This window comes from Alosa alosa, chromosome 3 (assembly GCF_017589495.1).
Source record: "Alosa alosa isolate M-15738 ecotype Scorff River chromosome 3, AALO_Geno_1.1, whole genome shotgun sequence".
Classification (NCBI taxonomy): domain Eukaryota; kingdom Metazoa; phylum Chordata; class Actinopteri; order Clupeiformes; family Clupeidae; genus Alosa; species Alosa alosa.
Genome location: NC_063191.1, coordinates 16710176 through 16726373, shown reverse-complemented (window position 1 = coordinate 16726373; position 16198 = coordinate 16710176). Strand labels below are relative to the sequence as shown.

At 45.8% G+C, this 16198-nt stretch overlaps 1 protein-coding gene across 4 annotated transcripts in view; it reads right to left on the bottom strand.

Annotated features, from left to right (window-relative positions):
* The window catches only part of cobll1b (cordon-bleu WH2 repeat protein-like 1b), a 28615-nt gene that overhangs the window by 8446 nt on the left and 3971 nt on the right, over positions 1-16198 (bottom strand). For 2 of the 4 annotated variants that reach the window (XM_048238792.1, XM_048238793.1), the window contains exons 3-9: positions 5532-5726; positions 3087-3294; positions 2471-2696; positions 2080-2121; positions 1855-1964; positions 1382-1615; positions 910-1057 (exon numbers count right to left, since the gene is read on the bottom strand). In XM_048238792.1, coding sequence (XP_048094749.1) covers positions 910-1057; positions 1382-1615; positions 1855-1964; positions 2080-2121; positions 2471-2696; positions 3087-3294; positions 5532-5726 — 1163 coding nt within the window. Of the gene's footprint in view, positions 1-909; positions 1058-1381; positions 1616-1854; positions 1965-2079; positions 2122-2470; positions 2697-3086; positions 3295-5531; positions 5727-7750; positions 7876-10821; positions 10972-16198 lie in introns of those variants that run through there. The other 2 variants (XM_048238794.1, XM_048238795.1) reach the window with 2 other exon arrangements.

The following is a 16198-nucleotide window of genomic DNA, read 5'->3' as shown; positions in this document are numbered from 1 at the left end:
GCCAAAAGGCATTTGGAGACAAGGAATACATGATTTACCAAAGCCTTATTTCGCGCAGACTAAACATAGACTGAAATGTCCAATTTGGGGACTCTTCCAGTCCAACTGTGTGGTGAACAGCCGAATGCTGGGTAACCACCAATGTGCGTCTGCAATCAAATCACACAATGGTTTATCAGCCTGTGCATTATTTCCAAAATGCAATTTCCTCTGTACAACTAATTTCAATAATTGCAGCACTTTCATGAGATCGTTGTGTTTAATTCCCACACACACACACACACACACACACTTCTGGATGGAGATCAACAGCTGTTACTGATTTCCTTGTTTGTTTCTCTTTTTTGTAAATAAAATGCAGCTGCAAACAATCAAATCTAACATTAAAAACGATGACACCATACTAATTACAGGAGCCAGCTGGACTCTGTAAGGAAAGCTGTGGTCACAGGTGAAATATGCAACATACTGATTCCAATGTTTACATCATTATTACTGTTGCCAAACTAAACTCTACTTCAGGGGGAATAGAATGCTTTATACCTGGAGATTGAAAGCATTTTAGTAGTTTATACACTTCAAAAGAGGGAAGGAGAAAAAAGAAATCAATGCAATTAAACCTCTCCTGACAACTGCAATGTCACATTAAGGCCACTAGGAGGCACAAGGTGCAAAGAATTGGGTGCACACACAGACAACGGGCCCCACAAACCCTAAGCATTCACATTCTCTGACCACATCCATTTGATTTCAGAGCTCCAGAACAAAGTGCAGCTGTTCTTATCTCTGCCAAGCTTCACACTGCGGATCTCACTAGAGGAGCCCTCGAACGCTTAGCCCGTTGACCGGGGCAGAGAGCCACGTGTGCTGCTGTAAGAGCCTGCTGTGTGTGCGCGGCTGTGTTAGTACCTGTCAGACTCCTCTCTGCCGGAGCCTCCTCGGGGGGAGAGGGGCTGGGGGTGGGGGTGGAGGTGGAGGTGGGCGGAGGAGGTGCCTTCCGCTTGGTCCTCTTCAGCGACGACTCGGAGGAGGATGCTCGACTCACGGAGGGATGGTCCTAAACAACGGTGGCACGGAGGGCAGAGTGAATGAAACAGGAAACAGAAACATGCATTAGCCAAAACACCGAGGAAATGAGCACATTTGTCTATGCATAATCAGATATATAATTACTTCTGGAGTTAAGAGTTTGATGTTATCCGATATATAATTACGTCTGGAATTTATCAGTAGCTCACTATCAGTAACTGCCTTTACTGAATGATGCTAAGGAATGGCAAGACTGGTGACACACAACAGCTAACAACATTTACACTGAAATCCTGGAGAAGACGACAGCCTCCTTTGCTGAAAGAGTTCTCTGTCTGGCCTCAGCACTTACCTGATGTCCATCTGTCTGTGTGGGAGACTGAGGCTTAGCCTCCTGATCTGCCCCCTGGTCAGCGGTGGTGTCCGATGACATCATGGTGGGGGGCAAGGGCGCTCGCCGCTTCTTTGGCCCGTCCGACGGCATGGTGTTGGAGCTGTAGCTGGACGTGTGCGACGGGAGGGCACACATACTGACCGGTCTCGGTTTCCTCAGGATGGGGGACGCTGGGGCGCTCGCCGTCATTGGCTGGACAGAGAGGTAAACAGCCAATCGTAAGCTTGCATTAGCCCCCAACCCAGACCCAGCCAGCCAGCAAGAAAACGCGGCACAAAGAAGACAAACATGTCGCAGGGCCAACTGAGAGCAAGTATTTGACTGCTATGCCAAAGTTTAAAGAGCAAACAGCAAAACAAACAAATATGTGCATGCCTGTGGCTTTTCCGCAGAACTCGCATACTGAGCGATGGAATGAGAGGAATACACACCTGATCAGACTTCTTTCGACTCCTCCTGAACAGGCTGAACAGTCCTTTGCTCTCTTTATTCTCTCGCTCTTTCTGACTCTTGTCCTTCCTGGCTGACAGACAAAGTGTATCTGTTGGATGCACATTATAGAAATGGATCAGTTAAGTGTGCATTAGGCAGCAGGGTAACATGAATCATGATGAGAAATCACTCATTTAAGGACAACAAGGTGAATATGAAGTCACCTGAATGAGTTGGTGAAGGAGGCAGTTCTGTTGGGCTCATTGCTGTTAACAAAACAATTAATGAGATCTGATTCATTATACATGTTTGAAAGTGTATCAACTCATAAACTCACATAAACTTAATGCTCACACCACTTAAACACACAAAATACTATTTGACATTTTGCATTCAAGTACAAGGGGAAGAGAAGGCATGGGGTCCTTTGGGTCTGCAACTTATTTTAGAAGCAGATTTTCTATTGACTCTGTCCATAACTCTCTCCTAGGTGACGTCTGCATTATGCACGCTTTTCTCAAAGTCTGGCTGTATTTTAAAATCAATAAACCAGAAGGATCTGTGGAGAAATGCAAATGCTGAGTTGGGGATTTCTCCTGCGCTTTGATTTGTTACCTTTTGTGTCCCTTGCATAAACTTCCCGGATGCCGAAGTCGTGGAGGGAGTTGGTCAGGTCCAGTGGCTCGTCTGACTGCACGTTTCTCAGCAAGATGGTCGTCGTCGTGTCAAATTCACATTTCTCACAAATGGCTGGCAGGAGATGGTTGAGTGGGACCTTGGGGCTGACTCGGAGAATGGTCTTCTGCGTCTTCTTGTAGTTTATGACCAGGCGCACGGTTGCCTGCACAAGAGGAGAGGGAGCACGCTCACGCCAAAAACAGCCCACAGGAGTGCTGCAAAGTACTTTGAGCTACTGCACTCTACAACTCCAAACACACATGTGGATCACACATTACCCAAAGTGTACAATCACCACAGTCATACTGAACTGGCTCTGGATCTGGCAGAGATAAGAAATAATGTCGGTTTCGACAATGTTCCACCACTTGGATTTTCATGGACTTTTGCTATGTTTCAACAACTGAATATAACAAAAATCATTTCTGTTGCAGTTAGTTTGGGGCTGGGTGAAATTTTCTCACCAAATGCCTGGACTATAAGAAATATCAGGTTTTTGAGAGGAGCTCCTGTCTCGTGACTCCCCCTGGTGGATGTCTGAGATGTATGTTACCTCCGGCATCTGAGGCCCGACCTTCTTGTTCTTCTCCTCCATGCCCTTGGGCTTGAGCAGGATCTTCTCGGCCTCCAGGGTTCCTATCAAAGCGTTGGGCTTGAATTTGACGTGGTTCCGGTTTGTGGAGACCAGCTCGATGGTGTGTCCAGACGGGTTCAGATGGTACTTTGCGCAAAGCGTTATTAACAAGTCCATCAAGGGTTTGCTGTAAAATGCAAAAAGAAATAAAAAAATAAAACAATGTTGGAAAACACTACAGCAAAGAATGGGGAAACGATGCAACGCTCCACGGCCATGTGCTTTCAGTACTTCTTGAGCAGCCGCCAGGAACAGTCACAGTAACAAGGATGTTCAGTGGCAAAGACAGAGCCCACCGTGTGCAATGGCCCCTGGGTAATTTACTGGGGAATAAAAACAGCCACAGTGGAAAGTCTGGCATGGCATCTCTCTGGAGGGCTGGTGTTTACCTGATGGATATGCAGTGGAGTATACAGTGTCTTTGTGCCTGAGGAAGCAGCCAGATGACGCACTGCCACTGAGAGAAAAGAAAGCTTCGATTCAAGGCTTCGCTGACTGAGGGGCAACCCAAGTGTCTTATTTGTTGTGTGTCAGCACTCAGTAGGAATGTTTGGTAATACGAGAGACAAAGTCATGTGAACTGACCTCTTCTGATCCTTTAAAGTGGAAAAAATTCTAGTTACATAAGGGCCGTCTAAAATTGCCATGACACAGTTTGTGATGGAATACGAGGTCAAATTAACTCAAATTTGCTGAATCTAAAATATCTTATTTATCTATTGCTACACAATTATGTGTTTGTAGAAAATGGTTCCTGGACGTCATGCTCTGGTTTTGAACATCAAACTCTTAAAAAAATGCATCATCATGTTTCTTCTCAAGAGCTGCAAGATCACTCCAGTTTAGTGGTAATGGAGGAGAACGTCCTTCCTGCACTCTGCTCCGTTCCTGTGTAACCTTTGAGGAGGGAGGCAGAGTGCTTTAGCAACTGCCCTCCTGTTGCACAATGCTGCCCAGCTGAGAGCCTGCACTCCTGGGCCTGAGAGGGCCTCTGAAATATCATGCCAACAGTTTAATCCTGATCATAATGAGTTCACTGTACTCACTCTTGGAAGGACAGAAAGAAAGAGAGTGAAAGAGAGAGGTAGAGAGAGAGAGAGGGAGAGAGAGAGAAAGAGAGAGAGAGGGAAAGAGAGAGGGAGAGAGAAATAAGGCAAAAGAGCTCTCTTGGAACAAAATTTGGGTTCAGGAAAAAAGAAGGTAAAGAATGCAATGCTTAATCCCTTCATATTGAACTTGGTTTCAATAATAGGCCTGGAAGGGCAAGGAGCAGCACTTAGTCTAAAAAATAAATTGTTTCATTAATGGAACGTGTGAGGTGTGTTTGAAGAGAGCTTTCATGCAGGGTCACCCACTCCAAATGTTTGTCCTATATTATTAGCAACATTGCCTTATAAGGTATGGGGCCAAATAGAGGGGTATTTAGACATTAGTGGTACTCCTTCTAGCTAACATTTTTTTTCCAACACAAAGCCTTGACAGTTGCTTGTAATAAGGGTCCTTCCAGTGAGCAGGCATATTATAGCTGTTGACGTAACACAGAAGAAACCAGCCTTGGGGTCCCGCGTTAAGAAAGCTGTGAGAGATGCAGCAGCGATGATTCGGAAATATGTGAACCATTTCCTCACAGGTCTGCACATCTGGAAATGCAGTATCGCGAAAAACCCCAGGCTCTACACATCATGTTTCAGAAGACACACACACTTGCCACATACCCCACCAACAGCAGGACATGCAGTACTGTATGTCCTGAGAATCTCTACAGAAACAACTAAGACAGTGTCATCTTCACTGTTAACCTCTCTCAACCCTCACTTTCTCTTACTCAAAATTCCTCAGAGCTCTGGAGTGTGTTTCCCGATAGCATCGTTGCTAACTGACAGAGAGACCTTTTCGTCACTCTCGCTCTCTCTTAGCATCTTAACATGGCTTTTGCACAGAAACGGTCTATGGAAACAGGAGAGGAGTGGGACTCTCACCTGATGTATCTGTACGGGCAGGCTGTATGTGAGACTTCCGACCACACCTGTTACGTATTTGTTTGATGATGGTAAACGCACACCTTGTGAGGTGCTCACGATGGTAAATAAGACTTGAATTTAGAAGAAGTGTCGTGGCACACTCAGAACTTCAATATGCAGTTATTTATTAGACCAACATTTCGGCTTGCGCCTTCATCAGGGTCATTTTCATACACAACACGTCATTCAGGATTCCGAGACTTCCGACCACAACACAAACCTAACATAAACTTCTAAATGTGTTTGCCCCGGGCCCCGCCTATGATTTAGCCCCTTACCAGAGCTGTAGCATAACATTGCTCTCCAGAGAGGACAGGACTAGGCGCTAGTGGGGGATTCTCACCTGCCGTGGACCACAGTGGTCTTCTCATCCCCCTCGGGCAGCACCACCACCAGGGTCAGGTCCCGCTCCAGGGGGTTGTCCTGCTGCTGTTCCATGGCCGCGCGCTGGTAGCCAAGTGCTGTGGGGGAGAGTGGTGGACCATCAAAGTCCTTCACGGCCGGCGGAGGCGGGGGGGCTTTGCTCTTAGACGATCTCCTGCGGGGAGAGAGGGTGACAAAGGGGCATGGGGTTTAGGACACGCACGCTGGTACTACAGTCCACTACAACCGTCCACTCACATACACTTACAAGACATCATGATATCATGATTACATTACAAGAGATACTGTATAGAGAGAACAGTCAAAGTTGGGTTCAAGCCCACTGGAACTAAAACTGTTGGCATGACGGAAAGAGCTACGTTTAAGAAAAAGTAGTTTGTTAGTTTATAAGAAAGTACGTTTATGAGAGAGCAGTGTTAAGTTCCTCTGGCTGGCCTGGTAACTGTATACTTCCTGCCCTCTAAGACAGTAAATCATCCTCCTAAAGTTGCTGTGATGACCAGGTGTGACCCCGGGACAAAGATCTTTTACATAATTCAGACTGAAATGCTACAGCAATAGTGGAAATCAGCCTGATTGGGGATAACTCTGCATGAAATTGAATGAAAGGAATCCTTTCTCCTCAAGTTAAAACGCATCTTTAAATGAGTCCTTGGCCCTACTTTACACACGGGTCACAAGACAGGCAACTGAAGTGATGTATTTACAAAGCTAGACAGAAAAAAAAAGAGGTCTTTCTGACAGGACGGATTATAAGAATGGAATAGAATCATCGGTTTTCTGTTTAACACATCCACATGTATTAATTTAGCAGACACTTTAATCCAAAGTGACTTTTACAAAATTAAGAAAAGTATTCAAGATTCTTATTGTAGGTACACTACTACAAAAAGTAGACAATAATCAGTCTCAGACAAGTGACTGGCACCAACACAATTTGGATGCTTGTTGCAAGGTCAAAAAAGTGAATGCCTAATTGACATCTAGAACTGTTTGCAAACGCAATAAAACTGTCACAGTCAACGTTGAGAACAAGGGTTACAGTCACACTAAGTCATATGAGAGAAAATCAACACCAAGCCAGGTCATCTTAAGCAACCCAAACCCTGACCTCACACACACACACACACACACACACACACACACACACACACACACACACACACACACCACCACCACCACCACCACACCACACAACACCACATATGCTACACTTTGCATAATCTCTGCAATTACATAATACTTTGTCTGAGGATTGTGTTGCGTGCAAATGAATCTTATCAAATCTCAGGGGTCCATATGTCTGCAGAGAAACCTGGTAAATCTGCAAATTGGGCCAGATCGCATTTTATACTAATTAACACAATTCTCCAGATTGATCTAAGTAGACCTCATGCAGAGAGGTAAGTCAGGAAGACAGCGGCCAATCCTTTCAGAATAAATATTCCTCTACTGGGATGGGAACGGCAGGGAAACTCTCAAGTCTGGAGAAAAGCTCTTTTCCACTGCTCCTGATTAACAAGCTCTTTAGTCTGTCTACAAATGGCCACGTGGAGAGCCAGAACAAACACTAAGGTGTATCTCGAAAGGAAAGACCATCTGACACATGACCCTGAAAAGGGCTGACATGAAATGACTTTCAGTGACGGGCAACCACTAGGCTCCTTTTACAGGATTTGTAACCACGAAAAAATAAAAACAAATGTTCAAGTTACAAAGAGTTTGCGGCTAGTATCTGAAGATGATTTGGGATTGCGGGTAATTACAAAGGAATAAAGCTGAGCAAAACATTATTTTTAAAACGTTTGCGCAATAGCAAAGTTGAGGTTTTTTTGTAGCAGTGCACCAAGGCATACAGAAACATTCCAAACTGATTAGAATGTACAGAATGGATGAGCAGCTGTAATGTTTTTGTAAGTGTGTGTGTGTGTGTGTGTGTGTGTGTACACACACACACACACACACACACACACACATGCAAACCCACTCACATGCAAAACAACACACTCTCCAGTCCACTCAATCACAAAGTCTACATTTCAAGGTTCCACAAGTTCACCCAATGACTTTGCATTGCCGTTCAACAAACAATTCCCACGTGAGCTAGCACAGCTAGCTAGCTACATATTATTACTACACCAAAACAGGAAACACAGCTCAAACAGTTCACTGACTTACTTTTATTTACCTCTTCTTTTCCCTGTTAATACCAAAGATACTTTCTCATAGATACGCTGCAGAGAAGGAGAGCTGGCTGTGGTTTGCCAGGGGAATGCGAGGGGGAAGAGCTGCAGTCCAGCACAACACATGTAGCTCTTGCCCAGCAGCTTGTTCATCCACCTGTCAAAGACCTTCAGCAGGCCCCACCACGCTCGCGCGCTGGCCAAACACCGCCCACCCACAACAGCACACATTGTTTGGTTTATTCAATAACCTTGTGTGTGAAAGTGTGAGTGTGTGTGTGTATGAGTGAGTGAAAGTGTGTGTGTGTGTGAGTGTGTGTGTGTGTGTGTGTGTGTGTGTGTGTGTGTGTGTGTGTGTGTGTGTGTGTGTGTGAGTGTATGAGTGAGTGAAAGTGTGTGTGTGTGTGTGTTTGTGTGTGTTTATGAGTGAGTGAAAGTGTGTGTGTGTGTGTGTGTGTGTCTGAGCGTTTCCCCCCTGCCTGGCCTTCGTATCCAGACGCATCTGTTTGCATGTGACTGAGCGACATGGACAAAAGGGACCGTGTACACTGGGCCTGCACTGCCCCTGTGCTTTCCCAGTACGTGTCTGTCACACTCCTGCTGCTGAATGACAAGAGAGACATGTCCAAGCTTGACACACACACACACACACACACACACACACACACACACACACACACACACACACACATACTTAAACAAACAAATGCAAAAGTCACACAAACTAGATGTCAATGCCACTGGGAGATTTGACTGGCTCAGGGGCAGACAGCCATTCTCCCCACACACAGCATACGCTCCACTGAGACAATAACAGGGCAAGGGGAAGCTGGTTTAATTCATTTGAGATGATCTAACATTTTGCTGTAAGTTTACAGCTTTCCAGCTCCCTTTTGGAACAAATCACAGCGCACCAACGCTTTTCAAACACTGCACACTTCACTGAAGACACTGAGCTCATCAACTGGCACCCATCACGGCCAATTCGAATTCCAGTAGTTACCAATGCACGCTGCCAAGGGCCCGACAGATCCGAATAATATATATTTTAGTTTCTAGACCCTTCTCTCCGTAAACTGTAACTCAACACAACAGAAGTTTGTCGAATGTGAGTGATATGGGAACAGATGTTGCGGTCTGACCACTCCCTCTCTCTCCAGTGTGGAAACACCTGGCAAAGCCAGCATGCGCAGTCCCACTGCCAGCTGGAGCCCCTGGTGCACGCCGCTCAGCAATCCAACACTAAAACGACCCAGATGAGACCGTGGCGCGGCAAGCTAAGTTTCCGTGTGTGCCGCGTCTGAGATGGCTGCGTCAAATTGCAGTGGGGAAATGACTGTCTCTAACACTGTTGTCTGCATAATGCTGTCACACAAATCTAAGTAGGATTAAGACGTACATCAGTAAAAGCCACAGTCGAAGACAAACACGGTGGCCCTTTTTCCAGATAACTGATTTGGCAGTCCAGGGGAGGAACCCTTAAGATTATCTCCTCCTATCCAAGTCCCTCATCTTCCTTGGTGAAGACTGAGACACACTAGCTCTGTTAACCCCTGCTTAAATCGAGCCTTAAGGCAGATTAAGACGTTAAAACTCTGCAATGTTCAATCGCATCATCCCACTTAGGCCGACCAAATGGACACATTCCTATTAGATTCAGCAAAACTGATAAATAGGACAGATATACACATCCTTGGGCGAAAGGCACCATTGTGGACATGTCACAACACTGTGGATATTAAGACATCCAGCATGTCTGAAAGGAAGTTCCGACGTTATTAAACCCACCACAGGGCAAGTTTAATAAAATCCTGACGAACATGGGCAGAGTTTGACTCCTACTGTTGAGCAGCTGTTGTTACAAGACCACCATCATTCAGAGGGAGTTGTAGGCATGTCAATCATGTTTACAGGCCTTTTCCATCATTTGATGACAAAGCACATAGCTGGCTTAAGACGTCAAGCACTTAATTAAAATCCTAAAAGGGCCACCAGACCAACGTGGAGTCCACGGTCAACGTCTGGACACAATGCCTAAAGCAAAGAAGGAAAAATGCATTGGGCAAGCTGATCGAATTGAGCCACAAGGTCCATTCGAATTCCTGGAATTCCGACACACATTACTACAACTGGTATGTGACTAGCACTGAAAGACAGTTGCTCTGTGTGCTTCCAAAGCATTCCACAGCCATAACGTAGGGGAAAGACTTCAGATGAGGGTCCCAGAGCAGGCTGATGGCCTGGACATTTTAAACGTATGCAGGTGGATAATTGAAGGTAAATTAGGGACAAGGCAAATGGAAATATTTGCACATTTCACCATTACTGGTTGAGGGTCGTAGAGAAAGCCTTGCACTCTCTGGGCCCTCTGATGACGGTCCCACAGGGAGATGGTAGAAATATGCGCGAGGCACTGAACAATATGCTAAGACACCTTCCTGCTCTGAAGTGGACAACACCCAGAGTATTTTAAGACTGCCTCAACAATGCCCACCACTACGACAAAAAATAGCTCCGGAGGAATAAGCAGCGTGGTTGGCCGTCTTCAATTCATCGGTGCCAAAAATAATAATAAACCGATACAGGGGTTTTCCTCAAGCAACAATGAATGGGAGAGAGCTGCAAAATAATGTCTGGAATTGTTCTGATCCAAAAATAATCACTACACCATCAAAGCTATGTATTATAAAAACATACAGTGCTTAAATGTAATGTCTAGTATTAACACAGTCAAACAGTGCTACGGCACATCCGCATAAATTAAAACGTTCGCACTGTAAGAGAACACCTTTGGGTGCAATTATCACCGAGCATTAACCAAAACAGCGGGCCTATTGTGCTTGGCCAGGCTAAGCATGCCGGTGGCAGCATGCAGTGCAGTGCAGCACACCAGGTATCTGGAGGACAGTTCAGCATTTCCCACAGAGGATTAAAGGTGGAACATTCCCTGCTTCTAATACTACCTGTCCACACAACACAAGTCACGGCACAGGTGAGGCAAACCACTCTCTCACCGTCCTATCCTGTCAACATTCATATTAGCAGTGATCATCTTTATGCACTTACCTCCAGGATTCCCAGTTGACACTTCAGCTGTTAAATATCAGTCATATCCCACGCACACGTACTCACATAGAAACCCAGAAACAGGGAGGGAGAGAGAGAGAGATTGAGAGAGAGAGAGAGGGAGAGGGAGAGAGAGAGAGGGAGAGAAAACCATTACTGGAGAATGGACAGCCTACCTTTGGTGCCCGCCCAGTACTGTGACATCAGAATGTGTCCTTATTTATATCCCCGCACAGTGGCCCCTCGTCTCAGTCCGAGCAGTCAGAGTGGACAAGGCACAAAAAAATCTCTTTGGAGTGGTGGTGGTGTGTCTGTGTGGCTCCACTGAGTGTGAACTCTGGCCAATTGTAAGCTGGACAGTAATCAGCTTTACGTCTCTCTCTCTCTCCCTCTCTCTCACTCACTCACTCTCCCCTTTTCTCTCTCTCTCTCTCTCTCTCACTCACTCACGCCCTCTCTACTCCCAGCTAACAATGTGAGGGCAGATTGATTAAACAGACATAGCCCCAGACCTGCGTGCATGTGCTGCTCTTTTATCTGATTCCCTCCATTTAAAATTCTGGGTTATGCCGTGCCTGATTGTATCCTGCTCTGTGTCAGCCTGCGCTGGCCCCCTTGGCTGATTAAATCAGGTTTTGCAACTTTATCTGTGTTTACTTTGTCATTATCAAAAATAGTGCTCTTTCAACACCACCCCATTTCAGAGCTGAGACACCTGAAGGCTGCTCACTTTAAAAAGGCTGCACTGGTTATAGTCGTCGTCCGCATACAGCTTTCTACCAAAGCACACAAGCACAGACTTGTACTTTAGGGGTTTTGACAGTCCTGAAATTAAAGTGTGAACAGGGTAAACAGAGCAACAGGGCGTGTGTGTTTTTTTTTTCTTGACATAGTCTGTAATCTCGTGAGCTGTCCGTCAGAGATGATGTGACTTCTCCAATCTCCAAGCCGTTGACATGTGACTGCCGTGCAACTGACTCATTCCTTTGGCTCGACACAAGCAGGAGTGCTGATTAGACTATTAGCCCCCCTCCCTGATTGGCTATCAGCTGCACTGTGATCCACTTTACTTCTCGCAAACATGCAACCATACAGCCACACAATCAGTACAGACTAAGAAAAACCAAGCATGTCACTGTAGCATAATCTACAAGACTATAGGAGCCCTCATGACCACAACAAAGATCTAGGTGTAAAATTCTTTGGTGCTATAGGATAGCATGACTAACCTCATGCTCACCCCTCAGGCTCCATGCAGCTTCAGCATTCCTCACCGAAACACTCCCACTATATACAGTATGTTCAAATATTTAATTTAACTACTCATATAAGTCTGTTTTTTTGAGCCCATGTGTTTCTTTAAAAAGGGCGTACTGTCCGTACAAGCTGGGGAAAGTCTCCCCTCGGCTAGTCATGATCTCAGGACAGCCTGTGGCTCATTAGGGCTTGGGGTCATAGGGATGATATATAGACTGCCATGGATGGAGGGTTTGCTAAGGACCTCAGCAGCTACTAATGGTATTTGTGTCCGGCAGGCAGTGTCTCCTGGAAACTTGTTGGTCAGTTGAGACACATACCATATGATATGGCATATTCACATGAGGGTGCAGTAGTTAACTGTTAATGCAAATTTATTTTCTTACCAGGTCTGAGGCCTTGTTTAGTTTTGTTTCAGGAAGCCCGTCAACTTTTGTTAAGTATGTTCTTCATAATTATTGACTCTGTTTAGCTGTAACCTTACTTAATGATTGGGAAGAGTGGGTTAAAGCAATGCTTGAAGTTCATCCATTACTGAAAACAATGCCCACAGGAGACACCTGACATTCCATTCATATTCTGAAGCTCAGATCACCACTACACAAACACTCTGACTCAAACACAATCAGAGAGAGAAAGCCAATCATTCAGGTGACCAATCCTCTGCTCTCACTCTATTTACCAAAGTCCTCACAATACATTGCCAACATTTTCAAATGGGACTTGATGTAATGGAAACAGATTTTTTTTCCCTTTTTCACTAGGGGACCATAGAGTGTTTGTGATAAAAAAGCAGGAAGTCGTGACCTTGGAATGTGGGTGAACCATGAGTCACTGAAATTTCCTATGCCGTACAATAAGAACACACAGCTAGCCGATCCACAGACTGGCTCATGGCCCCAATTCTTCTATTCTACCCCTGCAAGCGGCAAGCCCTGCCCAGAGCAAATGGATTGTTAATGTTGATCTTGTCGACTTGTAAAAACAGCCAGTTTTGCTAAATGTGCCATTGAGAGTTTCCTTCCACAGTAGTCAGGAAGGTGCCAAAGTAGGACTAATTCAACATCAATGGAAGAGGAAAGTGGGGGGAAAAAAATGCATTTTATACACACTTTACAGGATGTGTCGAAATTGTCCCTGAGTATTTCAGACATGCTTTTCTATTTTTGGTCCTGAACAAACCAGCACTCGATTGAGAAAGTGTGCAATCAGAGGACAGGGAGAGGACTTGTGTTTGGAGGGTGATGTGAGTGGAGATTCTGAACTGGGGGAATGGTTGGAGTTGACGGGGCAGCAGGGGCCGGTGGCAGTTCTGGAGGAATTGGGGTGGGGTGGGGTGGTGGATGGGGGTAATCCCTGTGGAAAGACAAAACACAGGACCAGGGACACAGCTGGTAATTTGGTAAGAGAGGTCACTCACAGTAAACATAAGCTGTTTAGAGAAGGCCTGGAAAGGCCATTACTTCTCAAGCCTGTGTGGGATGGAAAGAGAGAAAGAGAGAGAGAGAGAGAGAGAGAGAGAGAGAGAGAAAAAAAAGGAAAGAACACAGTGGCTTGCTATGTGAACTTCACATTTCCTCTCCGTATCCCGTATTATGTGTGGCAAAACAAAACACTTTTTCTCCCACAGCGCACCACTATGCTGGCTCCCAACTTGTTCTCAGCACTCTTTTTAGCGCCCGCGCGTAGTGCCTCGATGGCTATCTCGAGGAGATCACAAGCTTCAGACAAACTATTCACATAATGGCGCTGATATGAATCGGCTCATTCTGACAAACAGCTGTGGAACACAATCAGGCCAGCGAGAGGTATGGATGCCCTCGCACATGTGTGCAGTAAACAAACAGCCCGTACACAATACGGGTCTCTGTGCGACACACGGGGAGGTGTTCCTCCGAGCTCCACGCAGAGTGGAATGAAGGAGCCGTGGGAGTCTGCTCACAACAGGCAGATTTAAGACCTCCGTGCACGATCGCCCAGCGCACCGAACATGACCCCAGGGGCCGGCGAGGCCACGGAGGAGAACGACGCAGCAGCGTGGATCCACCACCATTTCTCTCTCTCTCTCCCTCTCTCTCTCTCTTTCTCTCTCTCTCATCGTCCCTCAAGTCAAAACACGCCGGTGCACACTGACTGAATGTTCCCAGCACTGTGAACTTGACTTCCCAGTCAAGGCCTGCGCAGGCCTGAGAGTCCATTCTCTCTGCCTCCTGAGAATAGTCTCAACATCTGCCACACATTGAGATAAGCACACAGGAAAACACCAACTCCAATTAGGAGTTTACAAGAATATGATGTTCCTTACCTGATAAGGACAACAACACCAGGAATGCCTTCTTCAAGTGCTTCAACTCATTTCAAAAAGAAAAAAAAAACGGATGTGTACGATAAACATTTTGGAGAGCTTCACCTTGTTAAAGTCAAGAAGCATGTGTGCTTCAGCTTAACCACAGAGGCAACATTTACATAGAGTGACTGGAGAAAACAGTGTATCCCCTTAAGTCTCAATTATATCTCTTACACTGCATCCATTCTTGCGAGACAATGGCACATTGTCCAGGCCGGCGTCTGAGCCAGAGTATCGGCGGCCTATGTTTCCCCCTGTTCGCGGATCACATGCACAGCTACTTCCAGCGGGGTTGCCCGATGGACAGAAATTCCAAGACTTTAATAATGCAACGTCACCGCGATCCTCTTGATTTCTGCCTGCCTTTGAACTTTTCATTAAGAGGCTCTTTCAGCACACTCTAACGGCGTATCCTGCACACGCACACGCACACACACACACACACACACACACACACACACACAGAGAAGCGACTACGTGCGTTTCTGCCAAATACACAAATGAATGGCTGGAACCCCCCGCTGACTCTGCATAGGATTTTAATGAATCAAACGAGAATTGTGTGTGCAAATGTATTCGAGGTTGCTCATCGGAGAGCTGGGGCTGTGAAAGAGCGCCTTTCTCGTCCACTCTCAGCTCGTGGCACCCAGTTACATTTTGGCCCTTGTTTAAAGCCGTCTTTAAAGTTAGATGAAAGCCGTAGCTGTGTCACTCACTACAGAGGGTGGGAGATGGACTCGTCTCTGTGGCAAATGTGTCAGATATGTTTTTGTGGGCTGCTCAACACACAGTGCAGGGCAACATATGAAAGATCATTACACACAAAGACCACAGTGTTTGAGTGGAGTGGTCCCTGTGCCACATTGGCACTTGTGATAGTGCCATCTAGTGTTCCACAGGCACCAACCCTTCAGTCATGTGTACAACACATACAGATACAGACACATCGAGACACACACACACACGCTGGATTTACAGTCCGTCCTTTGGGTTGAGAAAACAAAGGAAATTGTTATTTAATGCAATAAACTTTTCATATGGACACATCCCCCCCCTGGTGCCATGCTAAGTGGTTAGCACAGTGCGCAGTGTGGAGTCAGGGGTGGCCGTCGGGAGAGAGAGGGTTGCCGGCTGAGGAATCTGCTCTGTCCTTTTAACACATGGTGCGACGCACAAATCCCTCCCCCTCTCACCACAGCGCTGCCATCTGGGCCAAAGTACCAAGCCCCCAACAGGATTACACAGATCATAGATGGAAAATCCAGGAAACAAACTTGAGTTAAGAAACGCTAATTGGAAACAATCATCCTCTTGTGCTAGATATTAGATCTTGTCATCATGATGAAGAGACTGCTCCAGTGGCTTCACGAGATGCTGTGCACATTTCTGTACTGGGAATTACATTATTGCTGCAATATATAACACTGTCAGTTATGGTCATTGGTCTGTGTTCATTTTGGACCAAAGTTTGAAAATGAGCTCTGTGGAGCTACTCAGTTACCACAAGTTTGTTTTCTTATGCCCCTCGGGTCATTTGTCTCACTGGAATTACCAATATTGCTGTTATATTTAAAACTAACAGGCTGTCTAAATACACATTAATTCACATGTACATGTGCAGTCCAATGTGAACCAATGGTGGATATGACAAAAGACAGCAAATCAGTGAGGAAATGACTTTCAGGATATTCCTCCATGAGGTAATGACACACTTGACCTGTAGGCTGCCACTTTACAGGTACCTTTCAACGTGAAAGCTATAAGCAAAATGTC